Source organism: Pararge aegeria, chromosome 5 (assembly GCF_905163445.1).
Source record: "Pararge aegeria chromosome 5, ilParAegt1.1, whole genome shotgun sequence".
Taxonomy (NCBI): Eukaryota; Metazoa; Arthropoda; class Insecta; order Lepidoptera; family Nymphalidae; genus Pararge; species Pararge aegeria.
The window spans coordinates 13,381,321-13,408,407 of NC_053184.1; the positions used below are offsets into that span (position 1 = coordinate 13,381,321).

Sequence of the window (27,087 nt, forward strand, 5' to 3'; positions counted from 1 at the left end):
TACGCATATGCACATGCATTGCGACGCCGCAGTGAAACTTCGACACTGCTTTCTATTCCTAGAGAAAATAGTCTAATGTCAGTTTTCACGAACGACGAACAAGGCAATGCCTAGTGAAACTTTTTTTCCATAGACATCGCCTAAATCATTTCGCATTCGATTTAGGCAATGCCTAGGTTTAGTAAAAATGGGCATTAGAACTGCAGTTGGGCCGCCAATGCGATAAAATCATCGAGGCGACGTGTAGATCGACCCTTTATCCCCGAAAAACAACGGTAGCCGTTTCTGTAGGATAGCATTCATTTTTGTATATTGTGTACACGTGGTTTAAAAGCCGAGCCGGTCTGAAAATATAAAGTTGATTATCTAGCATAACAAACGATCACTGCGGGATTTGAAAGAAATTGTGGGCAATAGTTGTAACTACGTATAAAAATTGCACCCAGTACTAAAATTAACTTGTAAGTACCTTGTCCTATATCATTATAAAAAAAAAATTTAAATTTTTTATATCCTCTTTGGGATTATTTGTGGTACTTTCACATTTCGTCTATGTAATCAAATGCACGTAGACAGAGAAGTAAGTTACTTCTCTGTCTACGCAAATGCATCATATTTTACACAGAGTATATACCTAATTATCTTAGCATTAAAGTGCTTTTGGCTTTTGCATTTTTTTCTGCTCTGTGAATGTATTCAATCGACCGAAGCGGTGCGGTGCGTTGATAATTCCGTAACGGAAAAGCCGCTTATTGTATTTTGATATCCGGTGCATTTGATGTTTTTATGAGTTACATACAGTGCTAATAAAATAGTGTTCTTTAGGCGTTACTTACCATTTCTTTATGCCGTAAGTGTCTCTTCACCTTTTTATTGTTGTAGGCACTGTCAATAATTACGACAAACCTTTACAACTCTTCTCTCAGCCTGCCGATGCATTTATCTTTATGAGAAGCCAATAAAGTGTTTTCAATTAAATAACTTTATCTATTCGAGCTTACTTATTAATTTGATGAATGTTTGAGAAGGATGCTGCCGATAACCTACATTCATCTGACAAGATACTAAATAATTTAAAATATGGTATAAATAATAATAAATTTAATTGAATGGATAGAGAAATTGCTGAGATATTTCTCGTTAAAATTATCGTCATGAACTGGTATGAACAAACATCGAAATTCTTCAAAATGTACTACATAAATATCACGTTATAATAGGGGCCTATAGAGTTTTACGACTTGATAAATAGACATATTTTGTATTTTTTTGAGCAGAATCAAGAATCTTAGTGATACTTCAACATAACTATGAGCACCACTGATATAAATAAAGTGGAAAATGAAGATGACAACAAAACCCTGGATAAGCTTCAAATTGAGGCAGAAGAGAAAGAAATGATGCTGAAAGTGGAACATCTAGCTGATGATGATGTTGAACTCCGTAATGACGAGGGACCAGTCAAGACAGCACTCTCTGGGGACATAACAGAACAGGGGCGAGAAGTCAAACCTAAATTTATACCTATTGGTGCCATTAAAATGCCTGGTTTCTTTACAAGAAATTCTGACAGGGAAAAATCTAAGGTATATATGTATGGTCTAAAATGACTCAACTTGATAATAATAAATTACCTATCCACAGTTAAAAATTGTATGGATCTAAAAGGCTACATAAAAAACAGTTTTTTGTTCAAACAGACTGTTGCCATACATTTCCAATTCAGAATATTGGTACCCTAGATGCAAAATAAATTAACCTTCTGATTATCAAATTTGTCTCTGAATATCATAGGAGCCAAATACTTTTCATAAATTCGTAGAAATCATAAAAAAATAGGTATGCATTATTCTTAATATTTATTTTTGTACAGGAAGAGGAAGCTATTGAAAAAGACACGGACAATGAAAAGAATCAGGATAAAACTGACGATGAAACCAAATCCAAGCAGCGCTTCCAGTTTTTACAAACTTGCCCATTTACCAAATTTATTAAACAAGCTCCAAAGGAAACTGGTTTGTTTGTCAATAATATTAATAGTTATTAAAAATTCAAAGTCCATTCCCTGAATACTATGTTTATTAAAATACTAGCAGACTTGCGGGACTTCATCTGCAACAAATTAATTATTACAGGTTTAAAAAAAATTAGAACCAATTTAATTGCCACCTACTAGGTCCAGTTTTATTTCCAAACAGCATTATTTTTGCTTTTAGCATTTTTTATAATTTATGAAGGAATTTGCTTGTACATAATCAATCTTAATTATAAAACTATTAATTTTTATAAGGATTAATATCATGATAGGAATGTCACCATTTTTTGATTGTACCTATGTTTTTATTGACAAATTATAACAAAAAGTGGTTATTGTGTGTTAACCATAACTATTAGACATTGCAGATTATTTTGTAGATAATAATAATTTCTTTAAATATTTAGTACATTATTTTTATAAATCGTTAATCATTTTTGCGGCATAAACCAGTAAAGCTCCAAGTTGATATGGCATCTTTAACAAATATTTATATGTATCAGCCAATTGACAGAAAACCATAATAAAATATACACTTACACCTACTGCATGAGTCACTCTGTTCATTAGTGAAGGCTGCATGAAAACACGGGCTACTTGTTTTTATTATATGTAAAGATTATGAGTACTTTTCAATAATTTCTTTTTTATTGTATTTTCTCCAGTAATGTCAACTCTTACTTTAATTAAGTTATAAGTTAGTTATATTTTACTATTTAAGAGTGATTACTATTTTGTCTATGTGTTCTAGATGGCGATAATACTGGGCAGAAAAAACGCTTAGGAATATTTAATTTTATGAACCCAAAAATGTTTCAAAAGCGCTCTGCAGGAGCAGCTGAAGCCACACTCGCATCTATGGAGACACTGGAAGATAAAATCGACACACCCAATGATGGAATGGAAAATGTGAAACTGGATGTGGCTGTAAGTTTTAAATAATATTTTTCTATTTCATATAATTAAATAGCTCAAGGCCTAGTATATTGTGATTATTCTCGAATTATGGCCTTACAACTGAATTCTAGCACAAAATTGTGTGGTGCAAACGTTGTGATAGCCTTTTTCTTCAGTTTAACTTTCCGATGGACTAAGTGCTTTAAATTTTCGAAGTTAGTGGCGAAGGAAAAATACATGAGGAAACCTGTATGCCTGAGAGCTCTCCATAATGTTCTCAAAGATGTGTGAAGTCCACCAATCTACAATTAGCCAGCGTAGCACCCTCAACATTTCTCATTTTGGGAGGAGACCTGTGTACTATAGTGGCCCAATGCCCTGTAATGAGTTGTTAAAAATGATGTTGACTAGTGTAGCCCACCAACCCGTATTGGAGCTCTTTAGTGGGTCTATGCTCTCATATTCTGTGATAAATCTATTGGAAGTATTGATTGTGACTTAAAGCACTGGTTAAAAACTATTATATTTTGGAAATTCTAGTTCTAAATGATTATTTATAATAATATTTCAGGATGAACAAGATGGAAAAGTAGCTACAAGGCTTCCCTTAAAAGAAAGGATTCGACAAAAGAAGTTCATAATAGGTAAATGCTTACTTATTTATCGCTGTAACAAAATAATAATTCCCTTTTTAAATTAATCATTTAATATATTTTATTAGGTTCTTTATATTATTGCGTCTTTACAATTCTTTTATTATCATTATGATTCAATTTGTATAATTACTAATTATATACATAACAAATCAGATATGTACCAATTTAATATGTTTCTGGCAATTTAAGTAGTCATTCATGCATTCGTGTTTCAACAAACTTACCCCTTCCTGAGGACAATTTTTTTTTCCTTGCAGGGGATTTAGAAAATAAAAATAATAGGAAAAACCTTAATCGGTTGGGGCTATTTTTGGCGAGTATGGAGGACGTATGGTTTATAACTGCAGGTCTTGTAACTTTAAAACTCTTCTGTAATATCATTGAACAATAATGGCGAAAATAGATTGATTACTGAGTTTCGCCATCATTGGTCGAAATTCTTCACCATAGACATCCGCTGTTAACAACGTACAAAAACAATTTAAAAATTCAAATTCAATAATAATTTAATAACACAAGAAAGTCACAAAGTAGTCACCATAACTATGTTATGTGTGAGCTTCGCTTTAGGGCTTTTTGGCTTTGCGATTGACAGGACATAAGATCTATCGACAATTTGCATCATACGTCACCATTCTTACCAGGTTACACATCAGTTAATTCATGGGGTACCTTATATTATGTGATTCATATACAACATATAAATGAATACCGAAATAATACTTCACAGGCTTTAGAGGTATTATGAGGTATTTATGTTTCAGAAACTTATCTGTAAAACGGAAACCTAATAGTTTTTGACTAAACCGCTGTCATAGTTTTTACTAAAAGAAATCAGACACATCATGTAAAATTTAAATCATGTGACTTCTGTATCTTTATTAGGTACGCGTCGCGTAGCGTATTTACTTTGTGCGTCGGTCTTTTATCTTCAATAGGGTTGTCATATATAAGTAAACACTTAGTGAATTCGTTTCTATGGAAAAATAAATATGTTTCTTTTGATTTCATATTTTTACAGATTGATTCCTTATGAAATATACCTACTTATGTATGTTTATACTATATTTCGTAATTCAATTACATTGCATATTTCTATTTTATACTTTTTAGGATTAACCACATTTTAATATTTTTGGTAAACTAACATCCAAAGTTTAGTCATTCAGCTCCTCCATCATTACTAATGGTTTATTGTTCAAGACGAAGTTTTCATTACGAAACCATAAAACTAACAAAGAACGTGTGCAGTAGTATAATCGTCCAACAGCAGAATTGATATAGGCAGATGATGTCTGTGCTAAGTCAGAATAACGTCGGATCCAGTATTCAATAATTACTGTTATTGCCATTCAAGTTTCTATGAAACAATGAATGTAAAAACATTTTATTTTCATAACACAGTTGCTTCCACTGATAAAATAAAAATTCCACTGTATATCTTAATTTCAGCATAAGTGAACTGAAGTTTCGTGACTTTTATCTAAATTTCGCATGTTCAATGACCAAATCAAATCAAAATTCATTTATTTCAAGTAGGCCTATTATAAGCACTTTTGAAACGTCAAGTCTGTCTGTTTATAGTGACCCTACCACCGGTTCGGAAGGCAGATTCTACCGAGAAGAAGCCGGCAAGAAACTCAGAAGTTGCTCTTTTCCAACATCAACAATTTACATTTTAAAATTCATTTTTCTATCTTGTGAGAGATTAAAGCGGAGCCGGATGCTTCCAAGCAACCTTGTCATTAAGAAATTCATCAATTGTATAGACCACTATATAAAAACAGCAACTTCATACTTTATTTTCCTTAAAATTCTAATAAACCAACTTCGAAGCCTCCACTGTCCGTCCATTTCGTTAAGTTAATATTATTGACTTGGCTCACTAATATCTCATATGTTTACCTTTGCATGTAATTTTGTTAATTTGGTTTTTACTGTTATATTCCATAACATGCAACGTTTAATGAAATAAATTGATTACTACACATTTATAACATAAATATTATATTGAGAACTAGCATAATATTGTATACAACTATCAAAATAAATGTTTCTTACTTTTAACAGTTCTCCGTTAGTATCGTTCAAACGTCACTGTCCTCTTGTAGCCTACCCTGTGCTCTTTTTTGGGATCATGTCACACTGTCTTTTTAAACTTTTTTTTTGTGGTATCTATAGGACTAAGCTTTCCTTCACGCGACTTATTTATTGTTATGTTATAGATGACCTCATGGTGTGCGGGGTGACACTGCTAGTCTTGTTGGCGGTCATAGTTGGGATAGTGATCGGCGCGCGATCCGGCCCGCCATTAGAGCGCCCACTTCGTCTCGGTCGCTTTATCACTACACAAACCTCTTGCGGATTAATTGAAGGGTGAGATCTATAAAACAATTGTTTAAAGCCTTCTTGATTTGCCTTTTAACATTGACTGCCTTTTTATTCTTGTGCATAGTTATTCTAGCATGTTTGACTATGGATTACATAGTCCAAAATTTTTCTAGGTGCTATGGATTTTTCAGTCAAGATATGTCAAGAGATGTCATGGTCTATAATATTTACAACAATCGTTGAGTTTGGAAATTTCTCTTCTTTGGATATGGTCCCTGAGAGCCAATAAAAGATGAGGCTAATCAGATCATCAGCTAAAATAGACCGAGGACGATGATGATGATAGATGTTTTATTTTTTATTTTCTAGGATTCTGGACGATGGGGTCTACAACTTTTTCGGCATACCATATGCAACTCCTCCTGTGGAAGAAAAGAGATTTACCTATGCACAGCCTTTGAATAACATATCAATGTGTTGGAATGGTACTCTGGAAGTCCACGAACCTGGTCCGTTATGTCTACAATTTTTGGAAAATGGTACCATCATAGGAGATGAAGATTGCTTAACTCTGGATGTAGTTACTCCCCACGTGAGATACGATTCACCGTTACCCGTTGTCGTTCTGATCGGTGCGAATACGCTAGCGGGCGGCATCAGTCCCGCTCAGCCGTCGGCTATGTATGCACGCACTAAAGAAGTCGTCTTCGTGCGACCCAACTTTAGGCTCGGTTCCTTTGGGTTTTTAGCTCTAGATATTTTATCCAACTCAAAATACCCGCCCACATCCGGCAATTACGGTCTGAGTGACTTACTTGTTGCGCTCAAATGGATACAGAATAATATTAAGCATTTCGGAGGGGACCCAGACTCTGTAACACTGCTCGGGCATAGAGCCGGAGCGACCTTAACCGCCGCTCTGACCACCGTGCTTAACGCCCATAAACTGTATTCGCGCGTGTGGCTCTCGTCACCCTCTGTGATCTTCCCAGGTAAACCCTTGGAGCAAACTCAAAAGAGTAATGAACAGTTTAAACAGATCAGTAAGTGTAACGACGTCGATTGCTTGCGTCGCATATCCCAGCTGGAGATCTTAAGCGCGACACCCGACACGTGGTTGGGGAGTGACGTTAGTACATTACCGACTTCCGACGAATTCAAACGCTCCTGGTTAGTACTCGACGGGCAGTACCTCCGGACACACGCCTACGAACGTTGGGACGCACAGAAAGAAGCAAAGAATATTGGCAACGAGAAAATGTTCAAGCCGATCGTGTTCGGGACCACCCAACACTCTGGTCACACTGAGCTGTTACGAATGAAACATCTAAATTGGACGGCAGAAATTGTGGAAAAAATGGTCAACGAAAGCTATCTAGGGGAGAAGAATTTGACGGAGGACGTGTTTAAAATTTTCAATAAATCGTACTCGGGGCTTGTGGAGCTGATTTCTTCGGTGCGAACGCTGTGCCCGCTTGTTAGCCTGGCGCGTATGCGACTGAGTGCGCCGCTGTACGTGGCTCTAGGGGCAGGCGCGGGCGGCGGCGCGATGGGTTCCGGCTTAGCCGACATCGACTCCGACATCCAGGCCATCCTCGGCACCTTCGACTCCGTGATGCCCGAACAGCGCCGCTTTATGGCGGCCATCCAACAGCTGTTCTACTACTACGTCTGGAACGGCAAGCTGCCGGGCGACCAACACGATCTGATAGCGGTGGGACAAGACTTCCTCCCGCATCGCGGTCTCCCGGAGTGCGATCTACTCATACAGAAAGACGTTGTACCACGGCACGCGCATGTCGATTGATTCACTAAATGAATTTCCAGAATCTTTACTTTTCAATGTGTGTAACTTAAAACTTCTGTATTAGTTTTTTTTTTTATTGAATGTACTTTTTTCCTGTAAATCTAGCTTTCTCTGTACTTACGATGCAAGTGTTCGCCGTTTGATCATATCATGGTATCGCCGCTCGCGTCGTTGGGATGATGTGATGATGTTTTACTTCATAATACTCAAATAGATATTATAATAACTTTGAACTCGAAGCTGTTTAGTGCGTGTAACTTTTTTCACGGAATAATTTAATGAACTAATAAGACTGATTTTCGAAACCCATCAAAACGCGATGATCTCATGTCAACATTTAAGATAACAGTCGCTTTAGTATTTTTTGTACCACCTGAAATTATGTACTATGTGTAGTTAGTTTTATTACTTTTATAAATACTTTATACTCATTGTAAAATAGTTTGATAAGAGTAGTAAGTGTTAGATAACTTTTCCAAAAACTAAGACTCCATTTGAGTCTTATTTGTAGTTTTAAGATGGTATTCATATCTACAATAATAGTGATTTACTTTAAAGTCTGATGATCCAAAGAATTAACTGTGGATAATTTTTGTATTGATTTATAATAGAATTCTTAGTGATTTTATATCTTGTGTGAAATAGTGATAATAATAAGTATATTAATTAATCATGACATTGACCCCAAGTATTCTTGCCAGTTATTAAATTGTAATTTGCTTGAAAGTTTTGGATGTATTTATTTTTAATTGCTTAGGCTAAAGTTTGATGTGCAGCTATGCCAAATTATGAATCTCAAATATTGAAATGGCGTTTATTTTTGATCGCCAGTCACTCCGAGACTGCCATTTTTTTTACATGTTTTCGAGCAACTCGCACATGCTGTGTAATTCACTTTTTTAGAATACGTAGTTTTGTAGCTTCATTTCGTTAATTGGTATATGAAATATATGTATGAGGCTGTAAACGGTTTTTCTCTTCTTAAACATCATCGTCCTACTTTTCCTATTAGTTTACTCGGCGGCCGATTTTCGCAGTGGGCAGCGACCCGGCTTTCTGAGCCTAAGCCTGGGTTCGATTCCCACAACTGGATAATGTTTGTATAATGAACATGAATGTTTTTCAGTATTTGAGTGTTTATCTAAGCATTTATGTATATTATTCATAAACCAATCATCAGTTATCTTAATACCCATAACACAAGCTACGCTTACTTTGGGGCTAGATGATTTGGATGGATGATTAAATATCTTTTTTACATCGCATTCCTGAATTTCATATTCAAAATTGAATAAAACTAAGAAATATCGACGAAAATTTGTAACCGCTGCTTTTCCACTAGTGCAGGGAAATTGAGGTCCAACTTCACCCAGCCGTGGATCATGATAATTTCATGTGTGCATCATGATAAAGCTACATAAAACCATTTTGAACCACCGCGGAAAATCCAGTGTTCCCAGTATTCCTGAACGGCTTATACTTACACTGGACAATATAATAATAAGTTCAGAATGCTATGGCCTGTAGTGTACCTGTTTGTCAATGCGCGGAACGATAGCTTTGATGCCATATGGCGAAAAAAAACAGAGTAACTACTAGTGTCCGGGGATTGGTGAAGAACCAGCAGGATTAGGCATTCGGCACATGATAACGTATAGGATGATGGTCACTAGACTGAAACTCGTGCAGAGGACTCCCGTCTTTTAGGCACTATTTTATTGCTATTATTCTCAACGTATTTATTTTGTCTGATAAATGAATAAAACACAGTTAATTTTGTCCAAATATTAATATTAGTCAAACCATCTGAATAAAAAAATCAGATCAATTCTTTAGAACAACAAGACAATTCCAGCTCAATATAATGCAAAATTATTTTTTAGCTCGAATGTTAATAACCAATAAATTAAAACAATAATAAATAAACGACAAAATATGAAAACAATTTTCAAAAATCGGGAAATAAATTATTATGTTAAACATTAATTGAATTACAAAATGTAGTCACGATAAAATCTTACAAAGTAAAATAAAGGCTCATCAAAAAAAAATTGTAATTATAATAATCATTACTATTGTAACAATTATTAGTAACTAATATTTTAATAACGATTAATGATTTCGTTCTCGCAATGGCGAAATTACAGTTTGGATGTTCTCTTTCCCAATTTTCATTGATTTTCGAATCACGCAAGGCGACTTAGGTTTCGCTTGCACTTGTTCTGCGTCTTTTAACATTTTGTCCATAACAGACGACTGTTTGGCGAGGGTCATGGTCAACTCCTCATTTTCTTGACGCAGGAGAGATAGCTCAACAACTAGCGACTGTTGGTCTTGAATCTGTTAAACAAAGTAAGACAATTTAGCAAATTTCTGCGAAGTGCCAACAAATAAATGAAATTCACACACACGTCTGTCCGTATGTTACAGCTACTCATCGGAACCGCTAAACATATATAGGTTAGTAGGCTTTAAGTTACTTTTGTGCTACTCTTTAACATGCGAAGTCTAGATCTATTTACTGGTACAAATAATAGAAATAATCAATTGTTGAGGTAATACCTGATGTAGTGATGCGGGAACCGCCAAAAGTATATAAAATATATATATATAACCGCCGATATTATCTAATAATTATATATGATCATATCGATTTAGAAAAATGTAATGAAATCGATTTGGATATATCGCAATAAAGTCACAGACAGTGAAAACATTTCACTTTTTTTACGGCTCTGAATTGCAGCGGTTTAAATCAGTGTCGACAACGGCGTGCTATTGGAAATATATCGTATATGACACATTTGCGATACGTTTTATATAGCTTTCGACATTTTTTTTTATTTTTTAAATGTCTAACCTGTTGCTGCAGCGTACGGTTGTCGGTCTCGAGACGTGCTATCTCGCAGGAGGCGTGCGCAAGCAACGAGCGCGCCTGTTCCGCGGCCGCCGCGGCCTGTCCCGCGTGCTCCGTGGCCAGCTCGCAAAGAACCCGCTTCTTTTCCACCTTTTGAAACACACAACACATACTGACTTTTAAAGGTCCTTTAACAATCATCTTGAAAAGAAAGTCATCTTCTTGGTATTAAAAATATCCATATTTATTTCAATTTAATTTGATTTCACATGCAACGTTTTGTATCTATTGGGTGTCACTGAATCATCAGAGTAAAATAATCTAAACTAGTTAAACTACAATTTAGAGTAAAGTTACATTATAAATAGTAACAGGTATATACAAAGTTAATTAATAAAAAAATTCCAATTTAAAAGCTGTATATTAAACTCCATGTCCCTGCTGCCAGAAATCTATTTTGTATATTTAATATTAATATCTCATGTAAGTTTTAAATTTAGTTTTTGATTATTACTGTATTTTAATTTTATATAATAGTGTAGATGGGTAATAGTTAACAAATAAAGAAATATTATTATTAAGCAACCAACCAACATGATTTTTGAACAAGAGTTAGTTAAAAGGGACTTCAAAAAAAACGGAATTTGTAAAAAATCAATTTTCTTACCTCTCCTCTCAACATTTTTATTTGCGAACATGATTCCTTTTTAAGCAATTCGACATCTTCTATTAGTTCATCTTTTATAGAACCCAACTCACGATAGGCTTCCTTCTCAACATTCTGTAAACTTTCAATCAAGGACACATTGTGTTCAATAATACGATTGTGTTCTTTAGCCAAAGCTGCTTTTGATTTCAATATATTCACTAGAGCTTCTTTGTATTCATTACATTCCAGAACTGTGTTATTTAGCGTATTTTTGTAGGTGACCAATTCCGATTCTAATCCTTCTTTTGAATTTTTTAATGTTAAAATCTGTTTCTCTAAATGTTCTAATTCATTATCAGATTCACGCAAGCGCATAGTCAAAACTTGAACTATGTCTCTGGTTACAGACAGAGACATTTCAAATTTATTTTTTTCTTTAGTGGTTCTATCGACTTCAACTGTCAGCTTGTTAATCTCATTTTCGAAATTTATGATCTTCTTTTTTGATTCCTCTTTAGTATCTTCTAGTTCGTCACATAATTTTTTCTGTTCTAACTTAAGGGCATCATTTTCTGTTTGCATATTTTTCAAATCTTTATGTAATATTTGATTCTTTTCTTCTTTAATGCTTAACAAATACTTTAACTCCTTTATTTCATCTTCGAGACTTTGAATTTCTTTTTGTTGCTGAGACCAATGCTCTTGAAGATGTCTACTTCTCTCCTCAAACTGTATTTCACACAGTCTTAGTTTCTCATGGGTAGCTTCATTGATTTGCTCTAGTTTAGCTTTTATTTCTTGTTCCTTAACAATCAGTTCATGTTCCAAAACCTGAATTTTATCATCCTTCTCTTTTATGATATCATTTTTGATTGATTCAATCAATGTATTATATTTTTGTCTTATTATTTCTTGGTCAACCTTACTTTTAGCCAAAATAGCTTGCTTTTCTTCATCAAGTTTCATTTTAAGAGTTTCTAATTCAGCTTTATATTCACGTCTAATACTTTCATTTGCCTCTAGAGCAAGAGCATGATGCCCTTTAACCATTTCTAGTCTTTGGCGTGTTTCTTCCAGACAGGACTCCATGTCAGTTAGCTTCTTCTGTAAATCTGCACACAAACTATCTCTAATGGTTATGACTTCGTCAAGAGAAGTGATTTCAACTTGTTTGCTACTGACTTCTTGTTCCAACTTCTCACATTGCATCTCTAACTCAAATATCTGATACTGTAGCTGATTAATTATTTCTTTGGTATGATCAGAAATCACATCTTTTGTTAATTGATTATCTTTAGTCTTATTTTTATTATCATCTAGGGTTAAATGGCTGAAGTCTGTGTCTAGCGTTTGGACTTCAGCCTTTCCATCTCTATTTTGTTTAAGCATTTCATGCAATTTAGCTATTTGATTTTTGAGATCATCAATTTGTTTATTGTATTCTGATATAGTGTAATCTTTATTCCTGAAAAAATAAACATTATTCAACATTAATCAAAAGAAATCTAATGAATTGCACACTGTCAAACATGTGCAAAAAATATTTATATGATTTTTACACTGCAAATTTTGTAATTATCCCAAGATAGGTAATGAAGAGCCTTTTTTGTTTTATAATACCCTTAGTGACCTTGTGCGTCACACTATTACCTTTAGATCTACTACTTGTTGCTACTTGTAACACAAAATAATATTATAGCCTCTTGAGGAAATGGAAAAATGTCAAGTTCCACAAACAGTAATACAAAAAATAGTCACCTAATTTCCACTTCACAGGCTTGGATAAGGTCATCTTGCAATTTGGTGTCACACTTTTTAATGTTGTTTTTGGATGGTGGCAGAAGTGTCTTTTTTACACTACTTACAGTTTTGCTGGATGTAATAACCGATTTTATTGGTCTTGGCTGCAAAAATAAGTAATATCTGTTACCATTTACATTACATACCATTAACATTAATTAACAGAAAAATAACTTATAATACTTATGTGCATATTATATTAAAAATACATTAATACTGGGCTTTTAGAAGACCTGCACTCTGGGGCTATTTATACCAAGACATTTTGGAGACAAATAATGTGTGATTAGATATACTTTAGTACCATACTACCAGTAAAAAGTAACTCTAATCTAATCTAATCTATCTGTCTTAAACAATTTCCATATTATACCAGAAACTTTTAATACTTGGAAGAGTTTGAATATTTAAGTTATGGTACACCTGGCTTACTGTCTGCTATATATTTTTGTTTTCAATATAGAGGTCACACACAAATCCTTTACTTTTGTAGCTGGTCTCAATAAATATATTTTATTTTAAGAGACAAAATCTGTTTAAGTGCCAAGACACTTCAGGAAATTTTATTTCAGTTTTGTAATTAACTTTTAGTAGCACTTATACAACTCAGAATATATTTAGGAAATTTGACTAAAATATTTTTGTCTTAAAGGTATAATAATTAACAATTGTTTGTATTGGTCCATCTATTTATCAGCAGAGGTTTAATGTGTGGCTGATATATAAAAAAAAAAATTTTAAAAGTGGCAGACCAGCCAGTGGTATGCTAAATCAAAATAGTAAAAATATTTGAAATAATTATAAATATTCAAAGTAAAAGGGGCCAAATTCAAGGGGAAATTTTATAAGTGAGGTCTTTAGGGCTACCTATAATAATATAAAAGCTAGTTAGTTAGTTACATTCTAAGCAACTTGTTTTTGAGGCGAGGAATAATTAATCAGCTGGCCTTTTAAGCTGTTGATGTGTTCATACCAACATGCTTCTTTAAGACAATTGATATGGCAGTTAGCAGCAAGTGTAGCATCTCCCATACCACCCGCTGATGCCAAATACTGAATGATTGAAACACACAAAGTTTTAAGAAGTTATAAGGTTTGATTTGGACTGTACAATAATGTGTGAATAACAATAACTGTGTTATTAAATTGAAAATGATTATTATTATATCGTACAATTGGAAATATCTATCCATTTCTTTCAGAATGCATGTTTCGGAGTATGCACCCTGAGGTGCATAGATCAAATGGCCATTGGGCTTTCTACCATCACACTTTATAAGTATAAGTATTTTTTTAAAGTTAGTTTTTTAGACATATGTAATATGATAATTTATAATTATGGAACAAAAATGCCAAAAAATTAAAATAATATTAATATTGTTATTGTTTGTTTAAATTTATTATTGAGGACACAAACATAAAATATTAAGCCCTAAATAAAAATAACTGTAAACTATGCACTATGGTATTAAATTATTATCTTAGTGGTAATTGTGCTTTAGGAAATTGTAGTAATTGTAGTATGGTTGCCCCAGAGAACATTTTAAAAAAATGCTGTATTATTTAAAAAAGTATATTATATATTATAGACAATTTACTCACCGTTTTAAAAGATTTTATACTGTGTGTGGAGCTGCATTGGGATTGGGTATCAAAATCTTTAGAGGAAGTTGATATGGCTTTGGCTGGTTTAGATATAGAAGTCACTTTAACACCAGTTTTCTCTAAATCTCGTTTTGAAGAAACTTTTGGTTGATTTTTCATAGCTGTGGGAAACCAATTTTGTCTTCAACAGCTGTTTTATTTCGTAATGAGTTAAAAAATAACTTATATCTAAGTTTCACATGAGTACCAACGTGAATTATGAATTTGATCTAAACTTCTTTAAGTACTAAATTAAATATTTGGTAAATTAATAAAAAAAATAACATTCGACATTGAATTACAAGTTCTCACAACATAAACTTACCAAGTGAATCGAATCTCTTCGCTTTAGAAAACATTATTGATGAGTTAATAACCTGGATACAGTGTAAAGTGGATAAATGCAAGCTATGTTAAATAATTTCAGTACAAACTGATTTTACAACTTTTTACTATAACTTTGCCTCTCGTGTGACGGTGAAATTGCGCGCTTTTTTGTTTTCATTTGTATTGATGGACGATTGTTGAATAGAATGACCGTTATTTAACGATCCAATGTTAAGATTATAACTGCCAAAAATAGTCTGTGGTAAAAAGCACGTCATGTAAAAACACAAGAACCACAAAGTTTGTATTCTCATTGGAGTTATTTACTTTGTGACAATAATACGAGACAAAATATAACTTCTCGCAGATTTTAATCACACGATGAATACATTAAACTCAATGTACATACAACTTATTACAATATTATAATAATAAAACTGCAAAATATTGACATATTATTTCAATAATCCCAAACAAATATGAAGTAAAAACAAAATATTGGTTTATATACTACATATTGTAGGTTTGTCATCGCTTTTTTGCAAAACTGGTAATCGGATTGTGAATATTCTTTTTATATTGGCAAACAGACGCTTCAGTTATGGGAAAAGTTTCATTAAAATTCGGTCTATCGTTTTCAAAATTTAAATATTTTCTTGATGCTGATCTCATTTAATTCTTGCTAATTGATACAAAACCACAAACCAGCAGGGCCATACCGAATCAAAACAACTACAGGAACTTTGTCCTTTAAAGGAAAATAAATGAAAAAAATAACCTTTTTTTATTTAGATCAGCGCGCAGAACCAATAAACCAAAAAGAAGGTTTATTTTTTATTTTCTTATAGATTTCGTGGATAGCTTGTGGGTGTATTTCATTGACCTCTATTATACTACGCAGTATAATTGAGGTCAGTTGTGTCCCTACTCAAAACCATTTGAGTGTTTGACTAGACGAACTCAGAATTTGTGCGGAACACACTGACATTGTAGCTATTGCCCGTAATCACAGTATGCCGAATATTGTAAATAATATTAACGTGTGTCGCCTATAGAATTAAGATTTACCTGTGTTCTACATAAAGAAAATATAGGTTGTTAATAGTTACAAAGAGGTGCAACATGGGTACGATGAAGCTGTCTAGAGTTAGACAGATCAATCGTTTAATAAAGAAGTAAGTGTGGGGCTAGGAATTACCCTTACAGACCTCAGTGGTAATGGACCTAACTACAAAGCATGCACTGTTGCGATTTTTTTTTAATACAAATTCTCGGCATGATCCGGAATCTAACCCAGGACCATCAGTAGTTAACGAGACTAACCACTAAGACAATGAGGCATCTCTATTACGCTCCATTATAAACTCAATTTCAACTCTCCTAGTTTGTTTTTAACGATATTTTTTAGCAGAAAAAAGTGGCTCCTATATCTGAAGTCGCGTGTCGTCCGGACGTGGGCCCATGCCATAATGACGGGGGCGTTCGCACTAAACACTCGTCCAAAATGTCTACTTAAGCCGAAGTACTCGCAGGAAAAACCCTAAAGTCGACGTGCTCCATTCCTCCCAGGCTCCTTTAGTCGAGCTAAGTGCTCAACTGGCCAGCGTTCGCGCTCGCCCACATCTCCCGGTAACGCTGATGAAACCATACGGTAACTACGATCTTTTTTAAATAAAATATCTGTGCGCATTCGATTAGAAAGCGTCGCGGTGTGTGGACGTAGGTTGACTTGTACTTTAAAGAGTATGGTCTTAATGACTCTCTTGTGGCAAAAGTAATCTGGTTAGTGTTTGACTAAAAAGTCAGAGCACTAACTGTACCCATTCATAGGTTTATTGGATACAGTTAGTGTCTATTTTGACATACGAATAATAACCAAAAGTTAAATTTGTTAAGAGTTATGTGAAATACTTGATGAGAAAACTTAGCGATATAGACAGCGGGACAATTAGCAAGATCGTTTACGAGTCAGTTAATAAGGTTTGCAGGCCGCTTAATTTAAGTTACTGTACGCTGTACTGCACAAATTCTAGACTCGTCATATTCTGACGATAGTAAGTTGATTCATGTTTTTTTATCTATCTACTGATGGGGCCCGTTCAGCGGATGCCCTTCGACCCTTCAGGATCTTTTGTAGTTGTCCCATCCTTAAATGCCTAGATAGCTTCAAATGCCCAATCTAAGAGTTTTATTGAAGCTATTAGGTTGGAGGCACAGTAATCCTCTGGTTGTGGATAGGCCACTCCCAAAAGATCCAATCGCTTTATAGCCAATCCATGGCATTCACAAAGCAATTGCTCCATAGACCTAACGTTTTTGTGGCAGACCCTACATGTCTATTACATGTAGGGTCTGCCCCGAAAATGGTGTATCTTGCCTGCCACCTACTCAGTTTGTTAACCTTGTTTGGAAAACCGGCTTCAATTGCCTACACAAATTTCTTGGAGTGCCTTGGACCTTCTATTTGGTCCCATTCTGTAGCAGATTTGATTAATGCTAAAGTAGGTAGTGGATTGGTTGGTTGTAGTAAAATAACCATTTCACTTCCAGAACATTTGAAACGGAGTTCTAGTATTATTTAATAGGCTACTACACTGGACCCTATTCCAACTGTTCTCTTGTTGAATGACTTGACTGACTATCCTTAGGGCTGTAAGGAGGTTTTACATCTGCAATTGAGAAAAAGAACACCAATTTTGCAAACATGACATAACATGAAAATAGGTATAAAATATATAAGATAAATAAAATAAGATGAGAGGTATAAAAATAAGAAAAAATAATTTCACACTTTTAATATTATCATTTGTTAACCATTTGTTACATAGATGGGGGTGGTGGAGGCACTGGTAATAAAGGGGGTGGAGGTGGTACCCCCATCATTTGGGCACCAGGTGGTGGAGGCAAACGCATGCCATGGTTTTCCCACATTTTAGGTGGCGGAGGCATTCTTAAAGGCTCCATTTTAAATGCAAACTGGAGGAAAAATTGTTTGGTATCTTTATTCCAATGGGTCCAGAATTTAGAGTCATGCTTCTCCACTTCTCTACTGGGCACTTTAAATGCTATTGTTTCATATGGTTCTGCAGCAAAAAGTAAATATTGCCATCTTCTGTCTGGGGGTTCTATCTTCTGCTCATAAGCAGACATGAAGCGATGCCTAGGCTGAACCCCTTCAGCTATTTCTAGAATAAAAATACACCAAAAATAGCTTAATATATTAATCAAAACAAAGTCAGGGATGCATGTAAAACTATACAATAAACAGATATTACTCTTATTTAGCGATTCTCATAACAATCTGTTAATTCTGAAGAGAAATTATTTAATTGGCAAACATAATCTTTATTTTTTTGAGGGTTCTTGATAAGTGTGTATTTATGATTTTTCTTTTGAACTTCTGAAGTGTTTCTTCAATTGGCAGTGCAGTCAGTTCATTAAACTGCACAATGCCATGTGTTTTCAGCCAAATAAGACACTTACAGTAACTGGGTAGGTATTTTGTTCCAGGAAGGGCAGTATAGTATTAATGGTAGGGAATTTGAGACAACCTGTCCAAAATGTTAGGCACCGGTAACAGGAAACAAGGGCTGAGAGACATTTTAAACAATCTAGACACAACACTTGCTGGAAACACACGGCCAATTAATGAAAAAAATAAGAATTTTCATTGCCCGTTATTTATTCTCTTAATAGTTTATAATAAAAATAAAGATTTATAATAATTAAATTTTTTAATAATCTGATTGATCCTGTTGCAATGCAGATTTCCATGTATATTTTGCCTTAGCCCGGTGGATCTGAGAGGTTGATCTGTACAATTTATTACATCAAAAAAAATATTTGTAACTAGGTTCTTACAATTTAGATATATCAATTTAATAATAATACCTGGATAGTCAACTTGAAATAGCAAGCTTTGCTGCCCATTCTCAGGATCCTTCTGCTTTGTGACTCTATAACCTGGTCTTCCAATTTTTACAAATTTTTTAGGTTCAATTCTTGGCTTCTCTGGAGCCAGTTGCTGAGGTGCTTCTTTAGCTTCCTTAGCTGCTCTCCGTGCTAAGTTAGCCTGATGCTTTTTTCCTTGAGTGTGCGCTAGATAACTGCCTTCATTGTTATGTAATGTAAGGCATAATTTACACTCATAAGATCCTAAAACAAAAATTTTTATAGATTAGCATTATAAATACTGTTTTATAAAATATGGATGGTATGATTTTACAAATGCGAACTCTCAAGAGTAACATGCACTTGACACTGTGCAGATGGAAGTCATATTTGCCCATTAACTCATCTCACTCAATGCATGATAGGAATGTCAATTGAATCAATGCAACTTGTCCCACTTCCTAGAACACGGACTGAGTATTGCACTCATTTTGCAAGCGTTATCTATAAGCCAGTGAGACTTTCCCTTCTAAGAAATACTATGATCTAATATTGGTTCTCTACTCACAGTACATACTTCAAGTTAGTACATTCACCAATACATTATACAACTATTCTGAAGCTGACAATACTGAATGTGTATGTTTGAACACACTAATATCAGAATACACATACACTTTAGAGGAGCCTGTTTACTAAGAAGGGTTATAGGATTAACCCTGCTATGATCTGTTACCATTGATACAAAATTGATTTAATAACGCCTTAGCAGTAAAATATTCAGTAGTCATGCAAACATACATTGAAATTTAAGACAAGTATAATATGTTTCATACATTACCTAAATGATTTTTCATAAAATATGGATCTTTATTAAGGTCGATGGTCTCTAAGGCGAGTTGCCTTAGCCTTTCACGTCGATCTCGGTTGCTTTCCGACCATGATGCTACGCCTCCTCCACCGGTTTTCCCACCAGGTCGGTTTTGAAAGTCCATTTTGGACAATTGTCGTGACGCACTTTACAGGATTGTTGAAACTATATTATGAGATTAGACGAATGGGAATAAATTTACGAACAAAATACAAACACTCACAAATCAATCAAGATTGATACTTGATAGATTGAGAATGCCGACCAGACTTCAATGCCAGTTCTATTGAGTAGTGACCACTGACAAGTGACAGATTTGACAGGCCCAAAGTTTTTTTCTTTATTCTTTCCCGTAGGGAAAAGGCAAAGGTATTTTGCTCTACAGCCATGTCTTCAGTATAAGCCACATTTTGGTCCACAACCATTTTGACCTCGTCGCATCACGGGAGCTGGGCTTTCGGACTAAACTACAATCAGACTGAAAGTCTACAAAGTCCGATCAATGTCCAACCGAGTCGAGGTCCGAGCCCTCGAAGGAAACCCTCTGTTGAAGTCCCCTATTTCCCCCGTGACGCCTTATCAACACCTCAGTGGTTATCAGCAAGTGTCCTTCCGAAAAAGATGTGGTGGTAGTGGTAGGCCCAAACAAAGATTATCCTTTAAAACGGCTTTACTTTTTCTACCTCTTTTTTCTCAATAAACTGGGTTCTTTTGAAAGACTTTATTTGATTTGGCTCATTAAGATTTTTCTAATTTGTAGTTTTTTATAAAATACCGATCATAATTTATATCATGAATGAATATTTGATTATATGAATAATAATCTATTCATTTAAATTTGATGTATGGTTCAAAAAGCCCACAAGCCAAGTTAATAAAATAAACTGACAGTTGACATTATGTTTTCTTTCTGACTCCTGTCTCTTTTCTTTTGTCAAAATAGGCGGAAGGTAGTGTTTTTAATATTAATCGAAATAAATCTTTTTAATCAGTGTGAAATAGTGCAGTTCTTATTAATTCTCCATTAAAGTAAATAATTAACGACACTGTGAAACATTAATTTTGTGCCACGAATGAATTTTAATGTCTTGACTTATAACCTCTTGCCGGAGTATTGAGGATTAATAATATATTCTTGTTTTAGGTAGTGTATCAAGATGTTGATGCCAAAACAGAACCGTGTATCTATTTATGAGTACCTGTTCAAAGAAGGTGTTATGGTAGCGAAGAAGGACTACCATGCACCTAAACACCCAGATCTTGAGAAGATTCCTAACCTTCAAGTTATTAAAGCTATGCAGTCTTTAAAATCGAGAGGTTATGTAAAGGAACAGTTTGCGTGGAGGCATTTTTACTGGTAAGGCATCTTTTACTTGGTTCACTGTGTTGATAATGACACCAAAAAGCATGACAAACAAACAAATCTTTATGTCAAAAGGGCTAGCACCTAATTACTGATCATAAAATGTGGATCATATTTAACATCACTTAAGTCAACAGGACAGCAAAAGTTTAATTACCCATTTATGGGACAATAAAATATTACTCTTAGTGTATATAAAATCAACTAATAAAGCCATCATTATTGCTAGGAATAACCTTTTTTCCCTTATATATTCAGGTACATCATGCAATTTGTTCTAAAGGATAAAAGACAAAAATTGGTTAATAAACTATTATTGCTAAGAATAGACATTTTTTTACCTTTGTAGCAACCAGTTTACCAAATTATATCATGCAATTTTTTAAATAATAAAAGCTTTTTATTTTACTAAACCATTCTAATTTGACTTGTGCTCTTAGCTTAGCAATAATATAAACCATGTTTCAATGCATTGCAACTTACAAAGTTGATTTAACAGTAAACTTGCAATTGCAAGTATTGTAATGTCTGAATTGATGGTACCCTTACTATGGCTCAAGTTGTTTGTGTTACCCAATAGTAAGATACTGTAACCTTTCTCATTCTGAGACATGATTCATATATTATAGTCAGCAAGTGATGGCTTCATAAAGACTATTTAATATTCAGATGGGAAACAGGACATAGTTTAACTAAAACTAACTGTTTAATTTCAGGTACCTCACAAATGAAGGTATCGAATACCTGAGGATCTTCCTTCATTTGCCACCTGAAATCGTCCCAGCAACCCTTAAGAGATCAGTACGCACAGAGACAGTCAGGCGTGGCACTGTTGGTCGCCCTGATGCCCCAGCTCGCTCAGCGGAAGACCGCTCGGCGTATCGTCGTGCACCAACTACTCCAGGTGCTGGAGGACACGATAAGAAAGCTGACGTAGGACCAGGATCAGCTGGTGTTGAATTTGTACGTTTTTATTATAATTATGATATGATTTGTTTCTTGTTATTCATGCCCACATATACAGATTTTTGTGCAATGAGAACAGTTCACTATAAAAGCTTAGAAAAGTAATCCAGGGCTTTAATGATTTTTCATAATTTTGGGGGCTAATATTATACAGTGCTTGTACTATCTTATCATTGTCTGTCTAGCAACAAATTCTTATGTAGCTAGGTTGAAAAAGTTCTGTGAATCATTATGAATTCATCAGCGCAGTTTTTTTTATTAGATGTTAAATACAATTATTTTTTGTTTCAGAGAGGAGGATTTGGACGTGGAAGGCCTGCACCTTAATTAAGCGAAATAAATGTAATAATTGTCTAACATTTTGTTTTATTTTATGGTTATTGCTAAGTCATAAATTCACATTAATAATGATAATAACTGTTAAAAACAAAACATAATTTATTACAGTTGCTCTACATAGTTTAGATCACATTAGTAGATAAAAAATTTATAACTGATTGCTATGGTGTTGCTGATTTACAAAGCTGTCTGTACTTTAGGTGGGTCTGGAGTTGGGAACTCTCCAATTTCATCAATGTAGTACTGGTAGGCCCTGTAGGGTTTCAGTTCCCATGGTGCTTGGTCTTCAATATTTGTAAGGGTGACTCCAAGATCTTCCAGTGTTGGTACACCTCTTACTGGTCTGTCTGTTGTAGCTTCCTGAAAAAGCATGGTTGAAGCCGTTATTCATTGTCTGTGTGTTTTCTATTCAAAGGTAATTCTTATACACATGTTCATTGGGATAAAGTTATATCCCAATGTTCAGCAAAAGCCTCCTCAGAAATATGAATGGCCTATGGAACTTTTGACCACCACTATTATCAGTATAGGTTGGTGGGTTACAATTTCACGAAATTTGCTTGTTTCCTAACTTTTTTTTACGTCTGGTGATACCACACAATGTGATAAACATTGGATATTAACTGATTATGATCATATTAAACCATTATCTACCCACTACAGGGCACTTGTCTCTTCCATCAATGAAAATAGGTTAAGGCCGTAGTCCACGACGCTGGCCAAATGCGGATTAGTGATTTGTGACTGACCATATTTGCACAGCTTGTGTTTGTTGGGCTAGCTTGTCGCTTTACGGCTATGGATAAAAGTCCTAGAAGTACGGATGTGTGTGTAAGTTCAGACGTCCGAAGACCTCGTTTTAGCTTGCGGAGAAGCTGTGATGCATTTTGGTTGTTGGCAATAAGTTTGATGTGATTTTTTAAGCGATATTAAAAGGTTGCATTTATAAGCTCGCAGATTGGAAGCGATTGAGCAAGCTCTTTTATGAATAACAATGATGTCCAGTGATTAACCGAGACTACGACCGTGTCGAAAATAATATGGATTTTACACATAGTAAATTACTAAAAGAAATCTTGATACCTTTTCAAGACTATCCCAGTGTAGCCCACCATAAGGATAAGCTGGAGATAATGCGCTGGCGAGCCACACCTTGATGGGGAAAATAGGGTCGTATTTCATATCGTAGTGGCGGAATCCCCACTTTTCATCCTTGCGCATAAGCGCGTAGAACCAGGTTACCAGGTCACTAAGCATGTATCTTTTTGGCCTAAAAATAAAAAAAATATTTCAGATATTAAATTAAAAAATATATCATATATATAAGGAATCAACCTGTAAAAATATTAAATCAAAAGAAGCATATTTAATTCTCCATACAAACTAATTCGAAACATTAAGTGTTTACTTATGACAACCCTATTGAAGATAAAAGACCAAAACGTGCTATACCTACGCGTACCTAATCAAGTGATGATTTTACTCTTGCGTGTGATGTTAGGGCTGTATCTGATTCCTTTCAGTTATAACTATGGCAATGGTTTACTCTAAAACTATTAGCATTTCAGTTACACATAAATCAGAAGTAAATGAAATGAAAATACACTTTATTGTACACCTAACAGAAATCGAACTATATACAAAAACAACACAATAAAACACAGGTACAAGTATTATTTCGGTTTCCATTTACACGTTGCCCGTGACTTCATCCGCGTTTCTTTCGGTTTGAGTTAACCTGCAGGTGTGTAAATACCTTAAAAGATCGGATAGGATTGGATAGTCTTGTTTGATAAATATGCTCTCAAACAAAAACCTTTTTTTTTCAATTACAACCAGTAGTTCCAATAGTTTATAATATATAAATGGTTTAATTTGTTAAATAAAACCACTCACCCAACAGCCTGATACACCTGGCACCTGGTGTCTGGGTCGCGCGCCGCGGCAGCAATGCCTGCAGCTACGTCCGATACGTATACAGGCTGCTTAATGGTCTCTTTTCCATCCTTGTACAGAGGCATGAAATGGCTGTGAAGACGCCAGAAAGTCGCAAACGATCTGAAATTTCAATAATAGTTAATCATCATTCCAATAAAAGAATGGATGCATTTATCCTGCATCATTTCTGCTTAAGATGAATACAAGATCAGCCTCCTTTTTATTGAAGGCCAGCCTTTTTCTTCTTTTCTGACTTTGCAGCCCCAAATTAATCCACACACACGTTGAGTGGGCATTTTGACTTTGCTTGTGTGTGTTTGTAACTTCCATGACTCAAAGTTTTAGTGGCTCAACAAAGAACTTACAATAATGTGAATGACCTATGATTGATATGCCTACAAAAGTGGCCATTACAAATGGATAAGAAAAAAAAATCTGTTATGGCTAAAACGTAAAATAAACTCTGAAGCCGATTTTGAGAATTATTGACAGACAACAACAAAAAAATTTGAATTAAGCAAAATTTAATTACCGTATGAATCTGTCTTCTGAGCCATAGATGTCAGAAGCTCGGATGATGGTAGCAGTGGGGAATTCTTCCTTTACAGCACATTCACCCAAGTATTTGCTAATCTTATACATTGATGGCTTCTTCATCACTAGAGGAACAGGATTTTCCTCAGCATTCAAATAAGATAAATGGATAAACCTTTCAACTCCCATTTCCCTGCTGATTCTGTAATTTTATTAATAATGCATAAGCTTTAGCAATAAGGTTGCTTGGCAGATACTGTATTATAAGGGTTTTAGTCACCAATGAAAATTAGACTTTAAACAAAGTTTTTAGTAACTCGAAAAATTTGACATCGACTTACTGTTATATTTACTAACTTCACATTATTTTTTTGCAAGTTTTCTTATTTTATTGACATGAGTACTTTATAGAGAGCTCAACTGAGGGTAAGTGGCAAATGAAATTTTAAATAAAAGCTATAATTTATAACTTTTATGCAACATAATATAAAAAAAAATAATAACATTTTATAACAAGTTTTTTTTAGGTAGTTTGTGTTTTTAGTTAGATTCTAGTAATTACTAGTGAGTATTCAAGAATGTTTTATTCTATCTCATCTGCTTTGAATTTTGGTGAAATCGTTTGTAATAATTTATTACCTAGCAAGGCGCCTAGCACCCTCCACGTGGACATCTGTGTAATTGAAGTTCTTGGTCTCATAATCACGGCCCACAAGATTAATAACAACATTTGAATAGCGAACTGCTCTTGCAATTGACTCTTCATCTCGCAAATCGAATGGGGTAAACAACACTTGACCAAGATCACCACACAGCTTTAGCCTTGCTGCTTCATAGAAGTCACTTCGGTATGGTAGAATCATCTGAAATAATAATTCTATTTATCCCTTTATTGCAGTAATATTTAGCTGTTGCCAGCTTTCTTTGTCCATGTTTATTACAGTTTTTACAATCTTGCGGGAACAGTTTGTTTTCCTAAGATAAAAATTTGCTCTCTTGCCTTCCAACTAGCTATATGCCAAAAATCAAGTTGACTAGTTGCTTAGTTGGGGCTTAAAGGAAGGACAAACAAATAAACAAACACACTTTTGCATTTATAGTATTAGCAAAGATCTCATAGAATTAATAATACAATTTTAAGTTCATAGCCATAAAATTGATGTTCCTAAGAGTTCTTAGACAAACATTGAATAAAGAAATAATAATCTGGATAAGGTAATCTAAAAAAAAATTTATTCCATACCTGTGTGCCAATCTTGCCCAGCTTATTGCACACATAACGGCCTACAAATCCTGTGCAACCGAAAACTGTGGCCACAATTCCATTGAAACTGCTGCGACCACCCGTTCCTCGCTTGTACGCTGCTAAGTTGGGTCTGCCATCAGAACTGTATTGAGCAGATTTGATATAAACAATGCTCATGGACCCATTTTTAGCTGCAATTTGTGGGGAATATATTAGTTTCTTACTTTACTGCCTACACTTTATTAATACTGTTGTTTATTTTAAAACAGATATCAAACAACCAAATTGTAACCAAGAATATTATGTAAGAGTTTGGTTATTGATTAGTGCATACAGAACAGTGTCAAAGACTTACGTATTAATTTAGTTTTTAAATGGTTTGTTAACGCTGCTGAAGCCATTTTCAGGCTCTTTTCGGAAGAATTTATCTAAGCCACTATTTACGATAGGTCTTGGCTCTTGAGTTCTTCAATATTTTTCGGTATGACATTTAATGTCAAATATGACAATTGTGTAATGACCAATCAAGCCACAGATGAAAGCCTTATTTATATTTTATAATAGTTATGTTTTTTACTATAGGCCTCAGATTGTTCTTAGCCACAGACCCAGAAGCCAAAAATGAGTATTTTATCCACTGACCTGTATTATATTATTGATAGAGTCGTTTCTCTAGTCGAGTATTGATAGAGCCTGGCTGTCTCACGGTAGAAGACCTCACCGACCCCATCATTTTTCCGTTCATCGTGATTCTATAACCGAGTTTTTCATTACAAAACATAATCAACCTATGATACCTCAGTATTACACAGATAAAACTTCATGGCCGCTTTTTGCCGAACAATGAATAATAGAGCCGACTTAAACATAGACCGACATACGAATTAAAGCCATAAATCAAAAGAAGAATAAGAAGATACGGTTGACACTCTTGAC

At 34.6% G+C, this 27,087-nt stretch overlaps 5 protein-coding genes across 6 annotated transcripts; 2 read left to right on the forward strand and 3 right to left on the reverse strand.

Annotated features, from left to right (window-relative positions):
* Positions 1-673: 673 nt before the first annotated feature.
* LOC120623822 (neurotactin) lies at positions 674-8,687 on the forward strand. The gene is made up of 7 exons (XM_039890079.1): positions 674-850; positions 1,278-1,586; positions 1,874-2,015; positions 2,787-2,962; positions 3,504-3,576; positions 5,814-5,964; positions 6,289-8,687. Exons 2-7 carry the CDS (start codon positions 1,311-1,313, stop codon positions 7,724-7,726), a joined length of 2,256 nt encoding a protein of 751 aa, XP_039746013.1. The 5' UTR covers positions 674-850; positions 1,278-1,310; the 3' UTR covers positions 7,727-8,687.
* Positions 8,688-9,511: 824 nt separating this feature from the next.
* On the reverse strand, positions 9,512-15,221 carry LOC120623729 (myosin heavy chain, clone 203-like). Its single transcript, XM_039889922.1, has 6 exons — positions 15,002-15,221; positions 14,635-14,798; positions 12,991-13,136; positions 11,251-12,697; positions 10,587-10,733; positions 9,512-10,066 (listed from the first exon to the last, which is right to left on the reverse strand). The coding sequence occupies exons 1-6, from the start codon at positions 15,033-15,035 to the stop codon at positions 9,839-9,841; spliced, it is 2,166 nt and encodes a 721-aa protein (XP_039745856.1). The 5' UTR covers positions 15,036-15,221; the 3' UTR covers positions 9,512-9,838.
* Positions 15,222-17,765: 2,544 nt separating this feature from the next.
* On the reverse strand, positions 17,766-20,053 carry LOC120623730 (splicing factor 3A subunit 2). The gene is made up of 3 exons (XM_039889923.1): positions 19,736-20,053; positions 18,895-19,158; positions 17,766-18,188 (listed from the first exon to the last, which is right to left on the reverse strand). Exons 1-3 carry the CDS (start codon positions 19,887-19,889, stop codon positions 17,824-17,826), a joined length of 783 nt encoding a protein of 260 aa, XP_039745857.1. The 5' UTR covers positions 19,890-20,053; the 3' UTR covers positions 17,766-17,823.
* Positions 20,054-20,582: 529 nt separating this feature from the next.
* Positions 20,583-22,451, forward strand: LOC120623815 (40S ribosomal protein S10). Of its 2 annotated transcripts, none has more exons than XM_039890072.1 (4): positions 20,583-20,715; positions 20,910-21,122; positions 21,845-22,091; positions 22,386-22,451. In XM_039890072.1, the coding sequence occupies exons 2-4, from the start codon at positions 20,923-20,925 to the stop codon at positions 22,419-22,421; spliced, it is 483 nt and encodes a 160-aa protein (XP_039746006.1). In that variant the 5' UTR covers positions 20,583-20,715; positions 20,910-20,922; the 3' UTR covers positions 22,422-22,451. The 2 variants fall into 2 exon arrangements, with proteins under 2 accessions (XP_039746006.1, XP_039746005.1); XM_039890071.1 differs by having other exon boundaries at positions 20,683-20,794.
* On the reverse strand, positions 22,441-26,658 carry LOC120623814 (NADH dehydrogenase [ubiquinone] 1 alpha subcomplex subunit 9, mitochondrial). Its single transcript, XM_039890070.1, has 7 exons — positions 26,507-26,658; positions 26,149-26,342; positions 25,545-25,768; positions 24,904-25,107; positions 24,330-24,491; positions 23,517-23,703; positions 22,441-22,793 (listed from the first exon to the last, which is right to left on the reverse strand). The coding sequence occupies exons 1-7, from the start codon at positions 26,550-26,552 to the stop codon at positions 22,611-22,613; spliced, it is 1,200 nt and encodes a 399-aa protein (XP_039746004.1). The 5' UTR covers positions 26,553-26,658; the 3' UTR covers positions 22,441-22,610.
* Between the last annotated feature and the right edge of the window lie 429 nt (positions 26,659-27,087).